This window comes from Thermobia domestica, chromosome 9, assembly GCF_964235325.1.
Source record: "Thermobia domestica chromosome 9, izTheDome1.hap1.1, whole genome shotgun sequence".
Lineage (NCBI taxonomy): Eukaryota > Metazoa > Arthropoda > Insecta > Zygentoma > Lepismatidae > Thermobia > Thermobia domestica.
The window spans coordinates 147,087,750-147,106,328 of NC_137462.1; the positions used below are offsets into that span (position 1 = coordinate 147,087,750).

At 35.4% G+C, this 18,579-nt stretch overlaps 1 protein-coding gene across 2 annotated transcripts in view; it reads left to right on the plus strand.

Moving 5' to 3' along the window:
* Positions 1-3,470, plus strand: part of LOC145694163 (uncharacterized) — a 170,539-nt gene extending 167,069 nt beyond the window's left edge. The window contains exon 8 of one of the 2 annotated variants that reach the window (XM_081770281.1): positions 3,354-3,470. In XM_081770281.1, coding sequence (XP_081626407.1) covers positions 3,354-3,366 — 13 coding nt within the window. In that variant the 3' untranslated portion in view covers positions 3,367-3,470. Of the gene's footprint in view, positions 1-3,053; positions 3,296-3,353 lie in introns of those variants that run through there. The other variant, XM_081770280.1, reaches the window with a different exon arrangement.
* The last annotated feature ends 15,109 nt before the right edge of the window (positions 3,471-18,579 follow it).

Consider the following 18,579-nt stretch of genomic DNA (forward strand, 5'->3'; position numbering starts at 1 on the left):
TAATTAAGAATGACCATGCCAGTTGCAGCTAAAGGAATCTCTTGCTCCTTGCAGTTCAGAGGTAGGGTTAATATCTCCTGCCCGTTGCAGCTCGAAGAATACCTCTTGTCCATTTCAGCTCAGAGGTAGGGTTAGCGGAGTCTCTGCAGCCCGTTGCAGCTTGGAGAGAAGGGAGTCTCTTTTGTCAGGTGCAGCCGAGAGATAGATAAGGGATAACTAGTTAACAACTGATGTCTTATGCCTCGAGGTGACCGTTTATATAGCCAGTCTTCGGAGGCAGATCTTGTGGAATGGCCGAAGGGATCCTATTTATATCTTTTCGTGTTCTCTGCGTGTTTTATCAGTTGTGATGACATCCGTCGTCTGGTTGCTGGTGCTTGTGTCGAAACACGTGGTTTTTATTTACTGATAAGGGGTGCTTCCAATATAAGGGGATATTGCAATACACCAACTACACTTTTCATTATGACACTATCAAGGTGGTAGTGTACAGTATAACTAATTTGACGTAGCCTAAAATTATGAATACGTCTTTCAATGTTAATGTTTTTTTTTTTCAAAAATAATAGATATCAACCGACGGAATACATCAAAGTAAACAAAATAACGTCCTAGAGGATAAATTTTCAAGCGTAATTTTCGAGAAAAACGAACGTTTATGATGTTCAAAATTACGTCGTTTGCTGCCAATCTGATGCAATAGATCGTCTTTGTTCTGCTCGAAAAGATTATTTATTTATTTATTTACTATATATGATAAATATGCAATGTTAAGTAGAAAAGTATATCTATTGAAGTTTAACTTCTCCTAACAAGACACAATACTCCTAACAGTGACACACATACTACTCATAAATACAATTACGAATTAATTAAAATAAAGTTTCAAGGCAATAATCTTGTTATTAAATAGGTACTTCAGATCTTAACAAGATATTAAGACATAGTTGTATTGTTGTTGTTCTTAGTGTAGTGTTTTGAGTTTTAAAATAATGAGCTCATGATTGAATTATCTTGTAACATTATACAAATTAATAACAAAATGAAGCCTTCATACCTCGACTGTTCTAGTAGGAAAGATATATGAAGGTAATGTATACATGAGTTCCGTAGGACGAGAGAAAATATCTAAGCCAAGTCAAAATACATTAATGTTTCACTTTATAAGCAAAATTACATCTGGTCAGTACAGGGGCAGAAATAGCATTGGATCGAGAATCATTTTGTTTGGTAGTCAAGAGTTAACAAATACTGTTATCCTATTGGACGCCAATTAAAAACTTCACCAACCACACTTAGTTATTCGGTGTTCTAGGATTACGATACAAATGTTGTGCTATCGTAATCCTCTAAGTTATGTATCAATTTGTCATAACTTTATGTAAGTCATTTTCTTATTTAACAGTCCTCATCAGTTTGCTTATCATGAATTTGATACAAACGTATAAGGTTAACAAAGTGGTTGCAATTATCGCACTTGTCGTATAATCATTACTTTACAAAGTTGCCAGAATATAGGAACAATAAAATCAACTAACATATTACATTTCTTGTTTTGTTCTTTTATTCTATGCAACTGTTGTAGTAATTGGTGTGATTCGAAAATATGGAAACACCAGTAAAGTTGCCGCACAAGGTATTTCAATTCGTAGAAAAACTACACAGACGGGTCAAAAATGTACTGACAAACTTGACTTGACGTGACAATTTTCGGCATTAAGAGACGGTTATGGCATGTATTCGAAATGACCACCATCAACTTATATACAAAGCCTATGGCGCCGAACCGCACACGATTTTAAGTTTTTCTTCACGTAGCTCGTCGATTGTTGCTGGTTTTTGTCGATATACGTCATTCTTGACGATACTACAGAGGTGCCAAATCAGGAGACCGAGGTGGGTACTGAACAGGACCTCTTCCAGGTTTTATCTAGGTACAATATGACACCTTGGTGATGACGTGGGGCTCCGTCTTGTTGCATGTACAAAAGTTCATCACCATACAGCTTTTGGATGGCAGGCAAAATCCTTTTCTGAAGCATATCAAGATACGCCTTACCAGTTACTGTACCCTCAAGGTGGAAGGGACCAATCACAACACGCACTGAAAGACCACACCACACAGCAAACCCCGCAGATTAACTGCTCTGTCCACATAAGCGTGCGGATCTACAGGTTCAGGTTCAGTGTACGGTTAAGAATGCATTAAGCCTCGTTTGTCTACGCAGACTTCCCACCAAATATCGTATCCTCACCAACCATGTGCTGAAACCATCCACAGGACTCCATCTTTCGATCTGAGTCGTCCTCATTCGTCGTGTGTAGCTGTCTTGGAATGTACATTTTCCACTTTGCCCTCTTCAGAATTGTCTTATACTTGACCGGCTCACTCCAATTTCGCACACTCCCTGGTTTACTGATTTTTGCGGTGATTGACTGAAATGTTGCAGCACTACAACACTGAACGCCAGACTTGAAGCTGTTCATGGTAGGCCGGATCTTTCCTTTTGCACTCTTTAACTGTTCCGTCGGCTTCGAATTTATCGCAAATGCGGGCAACTGTTCGACGTATTGGTGGTGGTGTCCCAAACGTACTCTGCCAATGCAGTGGTACTTCGTGAATGTTCTCGTATTTCTAGTACTATTTAAGTACTGCCTTGGATTCAATAAACGATAAGTGAACCTCATCAATCGCTATTCGATCTTTCTTTTGCTGCACTGGCTAATATGGCTGTCTCGTTCCACCACCAACCACACGCACATGCAGAGCATAAGTTGCCAGCTCTGTCTCTCACGACAAATTTAATATCTTAAACTAGTATGCATTAGATTAGTGAGTGTAAGTCTGTCTTTTGGTTCAGAAACTATTTAATTTCAAACAATGAGCACATTTTTTTGATCCCTCTATATATAAAGTACTGACATTCTATAAAGAAGGGAAATCCTACGCAACAATAAAATTTACGAAGTTTCTTTTCCTTGCCGACTGTATTTCGTTTCACGTAACAATTTACAAATATTTTATTTATCACCTAGTTTTATTATACTTCTAGGAAGGAAACGTTTCTGTAAACGTGGTTGTTTGGCAAATGTACTCAAAACAACACCAATGGGGATAATGGCGTGTTATTAAAATCACTCCATGCTACAAGCTAGTTGATTTAATCACTGCCATCCGAAATCCGATGAGATTAAAGCATCAAGCAGAAGTCAAAAGGTAACAAAATCAGGTAACGCAGAGTGACTCTGTTGATTTAACACAGCTATTTGTTATTGTGTATGTACTCTAAAATAATATTTCTTTCATTCTTTGATTCTGCACATGAGTTTATTTACTAATCTTTTATTTTCAGTTTTCGGATCTGACATGAAGTCCATTCTTTTAACATACGATGTCAGTATGTTTTCCTTTTGAAATAATGGTTTCGTTGTAGGAAGAATGTATATTGTTAACATAAAACACTTCAACGTAAATAAAAAGTATTTTAATGTAACTGATGTTTAATAATATAAATCCTTATTTTTCGGTTTCCACACCTCATAAATCCTTAATCCTTTACTCAGTGCAAATACGTAATCGGAATTCTGATTAAAGATTAAAGAATCATAATATAATAACCCAAAGTCAGTTATGATAAGTAATGGGTATGTGGTCTTCATACTATTTCAAAATGTTATGGAATGAAGAGGGATAAGAAAACATTTGCATGAAACGCCTACGTTTCGTAAAATGGAATATTCTAATTCAAACAAAGGGACGGTCGACAGTTGCAGCTCCTTAAAGTCAATTAGGCTTGCAAAACCCATGAAAATTGAAAAACAGGAATAAAAGCAAGGCTCCGACCTCAAACTTTCTCCGAAGAGCAACAGGTAAGAACTATCTGTCTGTCGAAGAGCAATTATTTTCTTTATGTAGCAGACTCAACACCATTGTCTATGCACGTGGATGTTTTCCAATGTGCAGATGATATCACCTTCCTGGCTCTACGCAAAACTGTTCACCAACTTAATACGTTAATGCAGTCCGCTATCTATTCCTTTGTTAAATTGTGCGGCCAACAGCGCCTAAAGGTTAACGCTCTGAAGACTCACACTATTGTTGTCTTACCAGCCCAAAAGTGCATGAATGTCCCTCACAGTCAAGAATACCTGTCTACAATTCAGTAAATCTGACACATACTTAGGAGTCATGTTAGACACACATCTCAATTGGAAACCACATTAACATTACACCATTGCTAAAGCTTCCAATTGTCTCAACTAATTAAAACTCACGGGTACCATTTCGGGTCTCAGTTCTACAACAATGTATTTTTATATCCGGTTCTGACGTATGCTAGTCTCGCTTGAATCTCTGTCCTCCGTCCATCTACAAGAAATTAAAGACTTTTGAGCGTCATGCACTGCACATTGCATATAGGATAAAATTGCCCAGTCCTAAATAATAACACCTTTCTCACACATTCTTTTTCATGTTGAATCTGTCCGTCTCGTATATATATATATATATATATATATATATATATATATATATATATATATATATGTGTGTGTGTGTGTGTGTATAAAAGCACATGCATGAACTCCATACACTCTTTATAGACATCATGAACGCCCACATAACTTTCCGATCTCAGCTTCTATTATACATATCTCATTATCTTTTCTCTTCACGATTTATCACTACATTCTATCCCCAAACCAGAACTATCTTCCCTGAGCAAAAGATTTGAAAACTGACGATCCCCAGTTTTTCGTCTGTCCATCATACGCACTGTAACACCTCTGTCACTAATCTGGACTTTCAACTGTCTTCCATCAATGCTTGGAGCAGTTCCGAAGTGAGAAAATTAACTAGCATTAGTCAACTAGCATAACTCAAATGTTGTGTTGTGTTTCGCATTTCACCACATCACATTACGCTTTCTTATCTTTACCTCATGATTATGATCTAAAGATCACAATATCAAGCACTACAATGCTTGAAATAAAGAAATAAACCACGTTTTCCTCTTTATAAAATTATCCTACTGCCCTTCATTTTTCTGCACTTTCATCCCTCACCTAACTCAGTACGATACGACACTATCCTGTAAACCAGCTGCAACTATTCCTACTTCTTCTTATTACGCTGCACTCACCTCCTCATAGAGGGTATAACCCTCGAACAGAACTAGCTTCTGCTTGCAAGAATAAATAAAATTAAATTCAAGAAATCGAAGAACAAGGCAGATTATTTCTATGGATTTTCCTTGAATATTACATACTGCAATAAATAGGTAAGTACATGCATGTACATAGAAACATAATTTCATTTCAGCCTTTAAAGCTATTGGAACTCGAATTTCCCGATAGACCCTACCGATAATTTATTGGTGACATTGAGTATTGGATCACGTTACCTATCGGCACGTTGTAAACTATTGTTGCTTTAGAAGGCGTGGGCAGATCAACATTAACATTTTATGATACCCTAGATTATGACATGAAACCAACTGCAAAAGAGAGAAATGGACTAATTAAAACCACACTACTTCCTCATAAAATACAAAATTTATTAAATCATGACTAAATTATACACATGACAATACTTTAGCTTGAACTTGTGTTCAAAAGTTAATGGACGATGACATGAATCGAGACAATGTCGTTATTCGGAATCGGACGTGTATGGGAGATATCCAGGGAACACATTAAAGATCAAATGAGCCGACGACGACTGTAAAACACTTACTTCATGTGGGTTCACCTGTTGATTGCATCTCGGTCTCATTTGAATAAGTGGTTTCTCGTTTCACCCCAATTAACGCAAGCGTTCACATTCAATTACCATTCATTTCCTCTACCCAAACATAGGTGTAAAAAATAAAACTGTATTTTTATTGAGTGCCATCTCAGTTTTTCAATCATACTTATTCCCCCTGATTCAGTAACGCCTTCCTGAAACTTTAAAATATCTCAGTTTGAGAGCCGCCAATTCTCATTTTATCTTCGAATTTTCCACGTAAAAGTAATTACAAAAAATTATAAAATATAAGAAATTAAACTATTATATGATAATAATTTTCTTTAATAACTATTATATATATTTTCTTTAATATTTACGGTTGATTTATCGCTTCGATCTTTTACATTTAGGAAGTTTGAGAATAAGAATTTTCGTTACTTGAAAGAAAGGATTGAAAATATTAACGGAAACAAGTACATTTTGTTGTAAGAGTTTAATGTTGCCATCACACCTTTGTGTCATCATCTTGTACTCAACGTAAAGGTCATAGAAATACTTCATTCTCCACTAAAGAATCTCCAGTCATTTCATGTGGGATGTTTCTGAAGTTGATTGTTCCTTGTTTGCTTTTTTCACATTCTTCCGTTAATACTTTTCTTTCTACTAATATCACAGTACAATTCACGTTCCTTTGTTCTTGTTTTTTTTTCAGGATACCAAGTTACTGACAAAATAATTTCCTTATATATATACTCCCACCAATTTTGACAAAAAATCTCATTATCCTTTTTTGAGTTTAACGTCCCGTTCAACAGTGAAGCTATGTGAGACGTGGACCTGCTGATTAACGTGGAATCCGAACGATATGAGACGCGTACGCTAACCGCTTAGTCACAGAGGAGCTCCACTATCACTTTTTAAGAAAAGAACATAAAAAACCTACAAATGGAATATTTCCCATGCGTAGGCGCTGGCCTGATTTAGTCATTTTAATATTGTCATGCTACAAGTACGGAGAAAACCGATAATATTTCCCTGATGACAGTGTCAATTCTTACGGAAAAGCATGAACCCTCAGTATGCCAATCCCGTAAGTTTCCCCAGTTCCTAATAACTTACATTGAAGTTAAGTCATAGTTATCTGCGCTAACACCTACGTATCACAAAAAGATTCCGCTACCATAAGGATAACTTACAGAGAAGCCATTTCAGATCTAAAACATTTCTGATTATAATCAAATCATATCACTCTGTAAATAGCTTAATACGAAAACTTCAAACCATGAAGAGTTACAAGTTGCATAAATGCCCACGGGAAATATGTAGATAATACTAAACCTTATAAGTGGGAACAAAAGAACCTCTCTTTGCCTCTCTATTTCCTAGTAACTCCTAACCAATGTATTAAGTATCACTACTGTTTTTTGGCCTTATTGCCTAATATCCGTAGACTTAAATAAATTAGAGCCGTATCAAATGTATAATATACTACACACAGACACAGACACACAGACACACACACACACACACACACACACATATATATATATATATATATATATATATATATATATATATATATATATATATATATATATATATATAAATCACTAACTAGGTTGGTTCATATTTGGCGCCCCAAAGATGATAGTAACATAAAATCGTTTGAAGAAGACCCAAAACTTAAAAAAATAGTGCTATCAATCATGTTTCTAATTAGTTCACACTCAACGTATCAATTGTCGCTAGATGGCGCGCATCTGATGCCAAAGATGTTAATAGCGTACAGTCAGTTTGCACCCAAACCAATGACTTAGGTAACTATTCCTTATAACAAATAATAAAAGGTCAGTGCAGTCTCTGAGTAGTACTAATACCTAGTAGTTAACGTTCACAGTAATAAGTGTGAATACATAACGCTAATATCTAACGACATGATGCTATATCTATATCCCTGCACGTACACACTGGGGTCTGTAGGACCCCAAGGCATATTCATTTTAATACTATAACAATTCTATTGATTTTTGCAGTTTGGGCTACCAATGTAAATTAAGTTTGTAACACTCTCTATGCGGAGTAATAGCAGTCTAGCCAGTTTAGTGAGACTCATTGTTGGAATTAGACGTTATTTTCGCTCTTGCGTTGATTGGGGTCCAGCATACCCCAGTGTGTACTTTAAGTAAGTGATTTTGTTTGAAAAAACATTTTAATAAAATCGATTTGGAATCTATACGACATGCATTATTGGAGAGTGAAGATGATATGAAAGATATCCTACTTACAACAAAGCATCACAAAGTTTAGTTTCATAATTGTCAGAAAGGTGATAACATTTACTGCTGTTGGGGTCCCATAGACCCCAGTATGTATTTTAAAGGAATAATTATTTTATAAATTTGCCTCATTTTTTTTTCAAAATAATTCAGTAACTACAAGAATGGCATTAGAAATATTATTTTCAGTAAAATGTTGGAGCATTCTTGATAGATATTGTGTAAAAATGTATGAGGTCATTAAATAAAAAGAAACTCCATAATTTAGAGAAATATGATTGCGGTCCTACAAACCCCAGTATGTACTTTGTGAGTAAGAAAATAAGTGTGTACGTGCAGGGATATGTATGTGGAATACATCTAGTAATTCGGTTTCAATGGTTCCTTGGCACAGTAAAATGAGCCAATAGTAATAATCCAAAATAATAAATTATACAAAAGTTCCATGTGATTATCATACTTGATTTTAATTAAAAGATAAAATTCAATTTGCATTAAAATCAATCTCTAATGTACTGTCTTATATCTGATAGAACATAAAACTCCTATCTCTAATATAAATAAAAATATTTAATTATGTTGATCAATAAAGGGCAAACTAAATTATACTACATATACTAATTATGATAAAAGGGTTGAAAAAGAATCTACCATTCCAAAAGTGTTAGTAGACTTAAAACAATGTTTAAAAGCAAAAGAGATAATATCTAATATTAAATAGAGATAATAGCAAAATACAATAAATGCATTGAACCTTGTACAATGAGTATTCATAAATATTCTGTATATAATTAAGTTTGACGGTGAATGTATATTCTAATCTGCAACTGTGTCATATCAAAATAATACTTCATTCGTCAAAGTTAAAGTATTAGTCAATATTATTAATTTTTTATATAAAAATATTAAATTAAGATCAAACCACCTCAAAATTTATTAATGCAAAATAATTACACCATGCTTTTAATAGCACTGTTATGGAGATGAAGGTAGAATTTACTTATTACAATAATCAGTGCTATAAGCACACACGTACATTACCAATCTCGTATTGGTAATCTTAGTTTTCTCGAAGAAATGAATTGTTTAACACAGAAGTATGTTTTATATTTGAGTGTAATAGTCTTTCGTTGGACATTTGGAAAATGTAGAGTGTAGAATATAGTGTAGTGAATTGAGGCGCCTAGTATTAAAAGCCGCCAAATCTATTTTTTTTTTTAAAAAATCGAAATTGAGTTATATATCGCTTGTTGTATGTTTGATCTAAAGGAATTCTATGCAAACAGAATTTTGTTTAAAAGCTTAATATTTCATACTAAAAAACGAGTTCAAATATGGGACTTTGTATACGTGTATATGGAGCTTCACTGCACGTTTTGCTTAATTAGTCGAAACTAAGCAAAATGGATATGTGGCGGACTTTGATACTAGGTGCCTCATTTATGTATGCAAGGAACATATTTCTCCGTCACTAACCTGCTGTTGACGTAGGTGGCTTCTCTATCATGAAACTGGGAACAACAACTCGACCTTGTAGACCGATGAATGAGACTAAACGGGAATTTCATTTAATTCACAACTTATCCATTGGGATTTATAAATAGGATAGATGGTAAATGAGAGTGTTACTTTTTATAGGATAGATTGAGTTTAGAGCTAGCGTTGTGGACTCAGATTTTTATCTCTGAAATATTAAGGTGTTCCTTTGGTAGTTACGGTGACTACACTAGATACCGAATTCCATGAACTAGGAAGTTCTAAGTTTATATACCCGGAAGGAGATATTACTGAAACGTGCAAAATTACTACCTTTAGTGTGTCAAATAAAAAATCTCGACGTGTGCACAAACATGTTGGTTTGAGAGAAATACACTCTGAAGCATAAGTAACTAGGAATTTCTCATAGTTTGACATAATTTGTTGCATACACATCTTTACATGACACGAAAACTATACAATGGACACAAACAACGTAATCGCATATGTAAATATAACGGTCTGGATAATTTAACAAGTGGATAGAAAGAAACAAAAATAAAAAATCCACGTTCGTAAAATAAACATTAATATTTCAATAAAGTTAGAAATATTGATTTTTATTTTTACTTTCTAAGTCCACAATAACAATTCAAACACTAAATATTCTGTCCATACATTACCACAATAAAAATAACAATACAAATACGTCTAAGTCTAAATAATCACAAAAAAAACAATGATTAAAATTCCTTAGTAATATAATTTCCAGTAACAATTATTCAAATTCTGTAACTATAACTAATCGCAAGTAACAACAAAACAATCTACTGACATAAATCTACAAGCAATAATAACAATTTCCAAATTTAAATAAAAAGAAATAATAATAACATAAATTTAATTATAATATTACGATTACAATTGTATTAAAAATACTGTTCACAAAGAAACAATATTCATAAAAATTTTAGCCATAATAAATACAAAATTAGATTCAAATCAAATAAAAAATACCTCCACATCAAGTCTCACATGTTACTGTTTGAGTAGTAATAACTTCAAATATGTAACTGCAAAACCAAATACAATAGCAAACTATATTAATAAGTTTCCCATCTCATGATTTACTGAAATAAACCTAATGGCCCTTACGTTAATTATGAACCAAAGGTCACACATCGAACATGTGTTAATAGCATACATATAAGTTGGTATCTACAACAATCATACAAAAGGCACAAAGAACAAGAATTTCTGGTAGCTTGTACAAAGAGGGTTTAAGTCACACAACTCCATTTTGCAGTCAGTTTTAGAAAAGTGTCACTAGAAGGAGGAAAAAAATTACACGTGATTATAGGAGATGGTGAGTAGTCAAATTCAAACTTGTATTGAGATTATATAAACTTATGTATTCTGAGAAATTTAAAAAGGATCATCAATATACTTTCTATTCGATTTCCCTCCAAAAATTGTAGTGTCACATTTGCACAAACACTCAAGATAGTACACATGGACAAAAAACAGAATACACCAACAAACTCATTCATGAAACAAGTATCAGTGGCAAGTGTATACTACGTGAAGAAGTTTGCTTTACATATAGATTGATTAAATTATATTGAGCAGAATTTCAATGGGCCTCTGCCTCTCACCTAGTAAAAGTCTTGTTTCCAAAACTGATTGTATTTGATCTGCAGGAAACCTTTATTGACTTCTTCCCGGCTTCTAAGTTTACATTGCAGGGGACTGCGTTGCACATGGACCATGAATATTACATTCCGCTCCTCTCTACGGGCTTTTCACAAGCCAGAGATGGTGCGCACTCGATGATGGGACAGGGGGCACTTAAGGAGTCTGAAGAAACAATAGTCTGCGGGACTGTCATCTGGACTCTTGACAGGGACGTCACAACTGGAGTTTCGGCAATTCCAGTTTCCTGTTCCATACAGTGAGAGAATTCCAGGGATATTTTTGCCATATGGCTGGATGGCTTGTCTTAGCGTAGTTCAACCTGGTTCGGCCTTATTCGTACAATTCTGGGATTTCATGCTGGAGTCTCGTAGCACTAATTTAATCTCTGGCCATCTCACGGCGTTGCGTTACGCATGCGATACAGACGCACATGGGTCCGGCTCAATATAACTGAATCAACCTCTGTATAGCTTCATGTTTCCATAATCAATATTGAAGCCGATAGCGATAGTAGGTTGCTGCTACTTACGATGTCAGTAGAGATTCGAATGAAGATGGATTATTGGAACACTTTCGAACTGATTGCAAAAAAGACACTTCTTGCTGCCTAATACCGCAGTGAGCTATTTTTTTAAAAAAAGATGTATTTTATTTCTGCCACATCCGCTTTAAATAGAAAGTCAAGATACCAAATGCTTTGTTTTGTAGGATGCTAAATCGATATAAAACGATTCTCACTATCTCTTATTGTATTTGCTCAAGGTAAATCAATATTGAAACCGGAAATCGCGGTGAATTTTTATCACTTCCTGTTCTAGTAGAGAATTGTGGAATTAGATGAAACGTATTCCTTGTGTCATTTAAAATATGACACATTAACTCACTTTTCACTATACTAGTTTTCCCCATAGTGAACAACATTAAAACCGGGAATGGTTCATTTCTACTACTTGAATCACCTCCATAAAATAACTCGATTCCTAAGATTTGACTGTCTGCGAGAGCTCTTGGAAAAGTTCTTGCAAATTACTACCAACAGTGACGATATTACGTAATTCGGAAGAATGGACTTTCTTGAGATTAAATCATCTTTGATTGTTTGTTTAAGTCTATTCGTCATGTTCATAGCAGTTTGAAGAAATAGTTTTATGTGAGAAATTGTAAGTTCTCGCGAACACTTTGGGGCGATGAGTTTTTACGATTTAAAATGCGTTGAGGACTTCATTTGGCTTTCGGAGACGTCCAACGTGATTAGGTACAAATTGGTTATCCGAATTCCAGCGTGGTTGCAAGTTTCTCAGGGATGAATTTCATGAAGATTGTCTGTTGTTGAGAGTAATGTTCATTAAATGTTTGAGAGAGATCGGCACATGATATATCGTGAGATTCAGTAATCCTTGAACATTGACATGAAAGTAATGCATTGACATGGTCAAATGAAAACACGGAACATTTCAAGCGGCTGGATTTCATGCAACTTGGCCAAAACTTAGAAAGAGGCTCGTGACAATTGACCTAAAGAAACTCAAGAAAATTAACAGAGATCAGTCACATTTGGTGTACTACATTATTATATGGATTGAAATTTGGATCTACTCCTACGATCCCGAAATTAAACATCAATTTATTGTTTGTTTATTTTGAAGTAAACCAAAAACAAGAAAAGTTTTCATTCGAGGAATACTGTCAGTCAAATAATTGCTTATTACTTTTTATTTCTTTGATTATACTGGACGTCGGGAGTAATGGTGCATGAGACTTTCGAAGATAGTTTACTGAATGTAAAGGAAGAAGGGTTCTTTAGAAAGTATTGAGCATTTGCAGATCAGATACATTTACTTGTGATTTGGCTCTTTTACTACTCAGGAAGTTCAGAGACCGAAATCTGACAATGCCACCCACGTTCGGGTTACATGATGAATACATTAAAATCTGCTAGCAAACTTCTCTTATTTTCTGGGTGCTCGTTAAAGATATATATGGTCTGGCGTTGTCAGCATCATATACGACACCCTTTCTGTTGATCAGCTACTGTCGCTTCTTTTGAATTGCTAGATGCACTCACGCTAATTATGGGAAGTACAGTTCCGAATCTACCGTTCTCCCTGGCAACAGCTTCTCCACTATACCATTCCAATTCCACCAAACGTACAGCATAACCTCCTTGGGCGTCAGTGTAGGAAAATGAAATGAAATCGTTAAGTTTTACGTCCCACGGTTATGCCGGTTAGGCTAAAGGAGACGGTGATGATGAGATATGAATGAAATGGTGGAATGAAGAAAGTGGGAGGAAACGGGAGAACCCCGAGAAAACCCACGAGCACGGTGTTTGTCCACCACAAAGTCCACTTGGCGGAGGCTGGGATCGAACCCGGGACCTCAAGCACCAGAGGTGAACGCTCTACCACTGAGCCACAGCGCCCCCCAGGCGTCAGTGTAGGCTTTGCTACTGACTGTTTATCTTGTTTTCGCTTCGACCGCGATCATCTTCGCGTATTGTTGTCATAGGCTATCCACTTTCAATACTCGTGATCAACAATTTTAAAAATTGCTCGGTTTTCGTACGTTTCAGTAGAGATTTGCAGATGGAAGTTCGATCGAGTAAATGTTTTCGAGTCAGTTCTTAAGGTACTCAAACGTCAAGCTTCTTTTTATAGCAATTTTCCTGAAAAATGGTTTAACACTAGTATGAAATGGATGTATAGTCCAGTGGCAATATCGTAACTGCTTATATCCAGGCCTTACGTGACTTCCACTGTTTTGTGATTGGTGAACCACTACGAGAAGTATCTTATACATCGGAATTTCCAGAACAAAAGTGACAGATATTGGCTGCTGCTTTTAACAACATATCTTGATCATAAACACCAGAAATTTCTTCACAGGACTGCGCAGCAATTACGACTTTATTGAAAGTAAGTTGTAAAATGAGGTGCTATTTGGCGAAAAGTCTACTCATCTTTACGGTGCTATACCTTAAACGTGATTCTAAGAATTTCAGCACTGTCTGTAAATCTACTAGCTTTAACTTTCAGTTATCAAATGATGTTTTAGGCTTGATCTGTTGCAACCCATATACCATGAGATTTAGGACACTAGCGCCATCTTGTGCGCAAAATGCTCACTGCATTTTTGAGTGCACGATATTTATTATAATGGTGAGCTGAATAAATGGAAACCCTAATATCGGTATTTAAGTCGGATTGATGGTTGCTCATTCGGTACAACTCTGTTACTTGACTTCTAAAATTATAATAATTAGTTAATATCGTGCAAGAAGTATATTTTCTATAGAACTATGAGAAAGATTAGGTCCACCGTAATATGAATGACATGTAAGCACATCATCGAGATATATGACAACATTTACCAAACATTTTGCTAGAAGTTCTTAAAAATTAAAAAAAATGTAGAGATGAGAAATCTAACATAACTGGACTACAGTTGTAGTCACATGTAATAAGCTAGGTTGAGTAAGGCAAAATTTTTATTTGTTCTCTGGTAATAAGTTTTATGTTAGCAAATATTAGTTCTTATTTATGACTCTTACTCTTACAGTCACATAGTAACACTAAAGGAACTCATTCTAATATTTGAAAGCTTGTTCTTTGTTGTTAAACACCTGAATTTGTTTAGTCAGAGAATGAAGCAAACAGGCAGTACCTACACCCGTCTAATTTGAAGTAACTCATGGTGAGATTTTGAAGTTACTTTTCACTACCTTGTTCCACGAGATTTATTCATTTTCAATGATAATCAAGTCTGGAGAAATACTTGGCTCCAAATCAAGCAATCTGTAATAAGTCTAAGTAAGCCATAAATTTACTGCTGCAGTAGCCTGAGAGAGAAATCTACCCTGATGAAAACATGGATATCTATGAATACCCACGAATACTGAAAACTTTTGCTGAATTCTGGAATTATTAAACATACACAACACGCTTCGACTGAAATTCATCCTCATATCATTGTATTTCCTCTTTTTACAGCTGGAGTGAGAAAATGAGGGATATATATTTAGTTTAAGGATCGTCTGACACATATGTTTCGAAGAATGAACTGCATGAATATTGTCACGGGTGAATACTAATTCTTTGTTATGTTATCCTGTTTTTGACGCGATGGTAAAATGGAATACGACCCTTGGTATTTTAATGATAGATTTGGGTTCCAATCAGGGCTGTAGGACCTCATGCCTACATCAAACAATCTACGCCAAGTAGTTCTAGCACTAGGGTTTCTGAGAAGAACATATTTTGTTTGGATGGAAAATCGAATGGCTTTTACTTGTAATGTCAGTTCTACTGATTATTGAGAAATAATTTTATAACTAAAACAGTAATCATTAAATCATTAAGCGGTATTAATAAATAAAGAAAAAAATCCAGTCTCAATCATAAATCATCGTTCTACTATATACATTTAGGATTACGTGGAAACAAAACTTAGCAATGAGCTATTGCATCAAGAAAGTAAATTATTTTTTTACTACTATACGAATGCGACCATAAAGGCCACAACTAAGTGGAAATATATTTGTTCTGATAGAAATGATTTCCTTAAAACAGGCAAAAACTGTACCCTCTGCAAGGTTATTTCCAAGTTTGGACCACGACTGTAAACTGGATATGTAGTTTCTAGTTGTGACCTAAGGGAGTTACGTGGAACTGCGCTGTGCTTCGTATGCAATGCTGCTATTGGATAATAAATTATTCAGTTGTCGAGGTCAGCACAAACCTGAAGTGATTGTAAATCATTAAGGTGAATAAAAGGTGTAACATTGCAGATCACAGTTTCAGTATTAAGTTGGTTAGTTTAGTGTTTAAAGACCCTTCCAACACCAAAGTTATATGAGACGTGGCCTTACAGCTATACGTAAGATCCGATACACATGAGTTCCACCTGGAACCGAACCTGCCTCAGCTGCACCGAAGACACATATCCTAATCACAAAGTCCCTGGGTGCTAATACTTTTAGTATTAGGAATAGGATTGAGTGTTAACTTTTAAGTTAGTAATTTTCACTTTCTGGGATAACAGAGCTACTAAGGAAACTAGCTACTATATTTATACAAACATCATGGTCTGGAACACACCAAGCTGTAAGTATTCACTTTTAGATTTACTGTAGGAAACTACATTTAAATTTACTGTGGATTTTACGCTGCACTGTTAGATTTTAACCCTCTCGACTAGCTTACTTACTAGCACGAACGCGTTTGGCGTTTCTTTGCCGCATGGGATCCCGAGTTTCTTTGCCGATAGGAAGGTCCTGAAATTTGAGTGCATTAGAGCTGTTTGAACTTCACCTTAAACTGTAGGTCCTTTACTCATGTATCCTCGATGCTGAAAGGACACAAATCTCCAAACCGATCAACGAATTAGGTTTTAGACCTCTTTAATTTTCCTGGAATATTATAATAATGTATCACACTAGTATTTGTGTCTATACGTGTGGGTTTCATGGATAGTATTCTGCAATTAAATGTACTTGTCACAACTAATGAGTACGTTAATATCGTGTAGTTATCATAAATTGCGTTGTTATCCTATATTTCTACTTTGATATGCATTGAAGAAACGGTAGAGCATTCACCTCTGGTGCTAGGGGTCTCGGGTTCAAATCCTGCTCCCGCCAAGTGAACTTTGTGGTGGACAAACACCGTGTGAGTGGGTTTTCTCGGGGTTCTCCCGTTTCCTCCCACTTTCTTCATTCCATCATTTCATTCATTACTCATTATCACCGTCTCCTTTAGCCTAACCGGCATAACCGTGGGACGTAAAACTCAAAATTTCATTTCATTTTCATTTCATTGAAGAAACGGAAATGTTGCAATTGACTTGCCCTTGAAGTGGGGTGTTAGCTTTCGCAAAGAATACGGCAAATAGGTAGATACGCTTATGTTGATTTCACTGTAACTTATTTGATAATTCTTTTATCACACTGGGATTACAAGCGTTAGTCTCTGTCACATGAATTACAAGTGTTAAATTGATTGGAATTAGTCACTTATGAAAGAGAATCTGCTAACAAATAAAGGGTCTGTTCACATATTACATACGATATTTTTTACCAATTTTTTGCTCCTCCGTCCCCCTTGTCACACTTCGTAACGGAAGGCCGAACCATCCCCCTTTGTTACGTAACACTTCTTGATTTTTGTTTTTTACAAATTTTGCGTATTTTGGACGTTATTATAATAAAAAACCGTTACAATAAAAATGCTTGTACTACCATTATAATATTTTAGCCCCCATAAAGTTCTTTAAGCCTCGCATTACCAAGCGGAGTATTCTGATTACTCCGGGTTGATTTTTTTCCTATAATAATTTTGTCTGAAGAGCTACATACTTGTAGTATCATGACTTTATGCTAAAATGGTTGAAATTGTATTCACACTCGTAACTAATCCAGTGCTTTGTTTTTATAGTTATTATAGAATGGACATATTATTGGGGTTGTGAGACTACCCGGCTTGGTATGAAATGCCTTATTTTATTACTTGTTAAAAATGAAGGTTTGACGAAGCATTTCCCTCATTCATCTTCATGATTTATCTTTTCCATTTTTGAGTTTTACTATACGTCCATTGATTATCTCAAATAACATATAGGGTTACTGGGCCGGTAGTGGACACCCTTAAGGAAATTTTGATATTTTTTCTCACTCGTGTTATAATGTTACAGTGGTGGTTTTTATTCCGGCAAAGAAAATTTTGTTCTCTTTCAATGCAAGCACAGCTTTCATTCATTAAGGAAAGCAGTAAGCAAATAGACCTATTGTTCACTGTTGAGCTTAAATTATATATGAGTCCAGATTTCAGCTGCAAGTATGGATGTCGAAAGGACTATCTAGAGAGGTGATATTGGAAAGTCTAGACAATTCCGAAATCAATGATAATTAAAATGAGTAGAACATTGAATTGAATGAATATATGAATCCTCTCGACAAAGATCATATCACAGTAGTAGATGAAGTTAAAGCTGAAATATCGGAAGTTAATAGACATTCAGGTGAGCAAGTAGAGGAAGAAGATGAAGACATAGGAGATATGTTTGTTTCTAGGACTTTGCTAGAAGTTTCTAGTGAACCAGCAAAAGTTGGGCGGTGCCGACTTCACAACATTTTCAACATATCACCTGGACCCAATGAATGACGGGAAGACAGTCAGAATAATAACAGAATCATTTTTGTTATTTGTTTCACCAGAAATTGTGAGCATTATTGTCGAGGAAACGAACAGGGAAGCAAAAAAGAAATTTCTATTTGCAATGTTGCTTATTCATCCAAACAAAAGACACACAGGGTGTAAGTATAACTGAAGTATGTGTTGCATTAGCAACTTTTATTGCGGGTGGTCGAACTTATGTACATCGCACAAGAAACACTTTTCCGCTATAGAA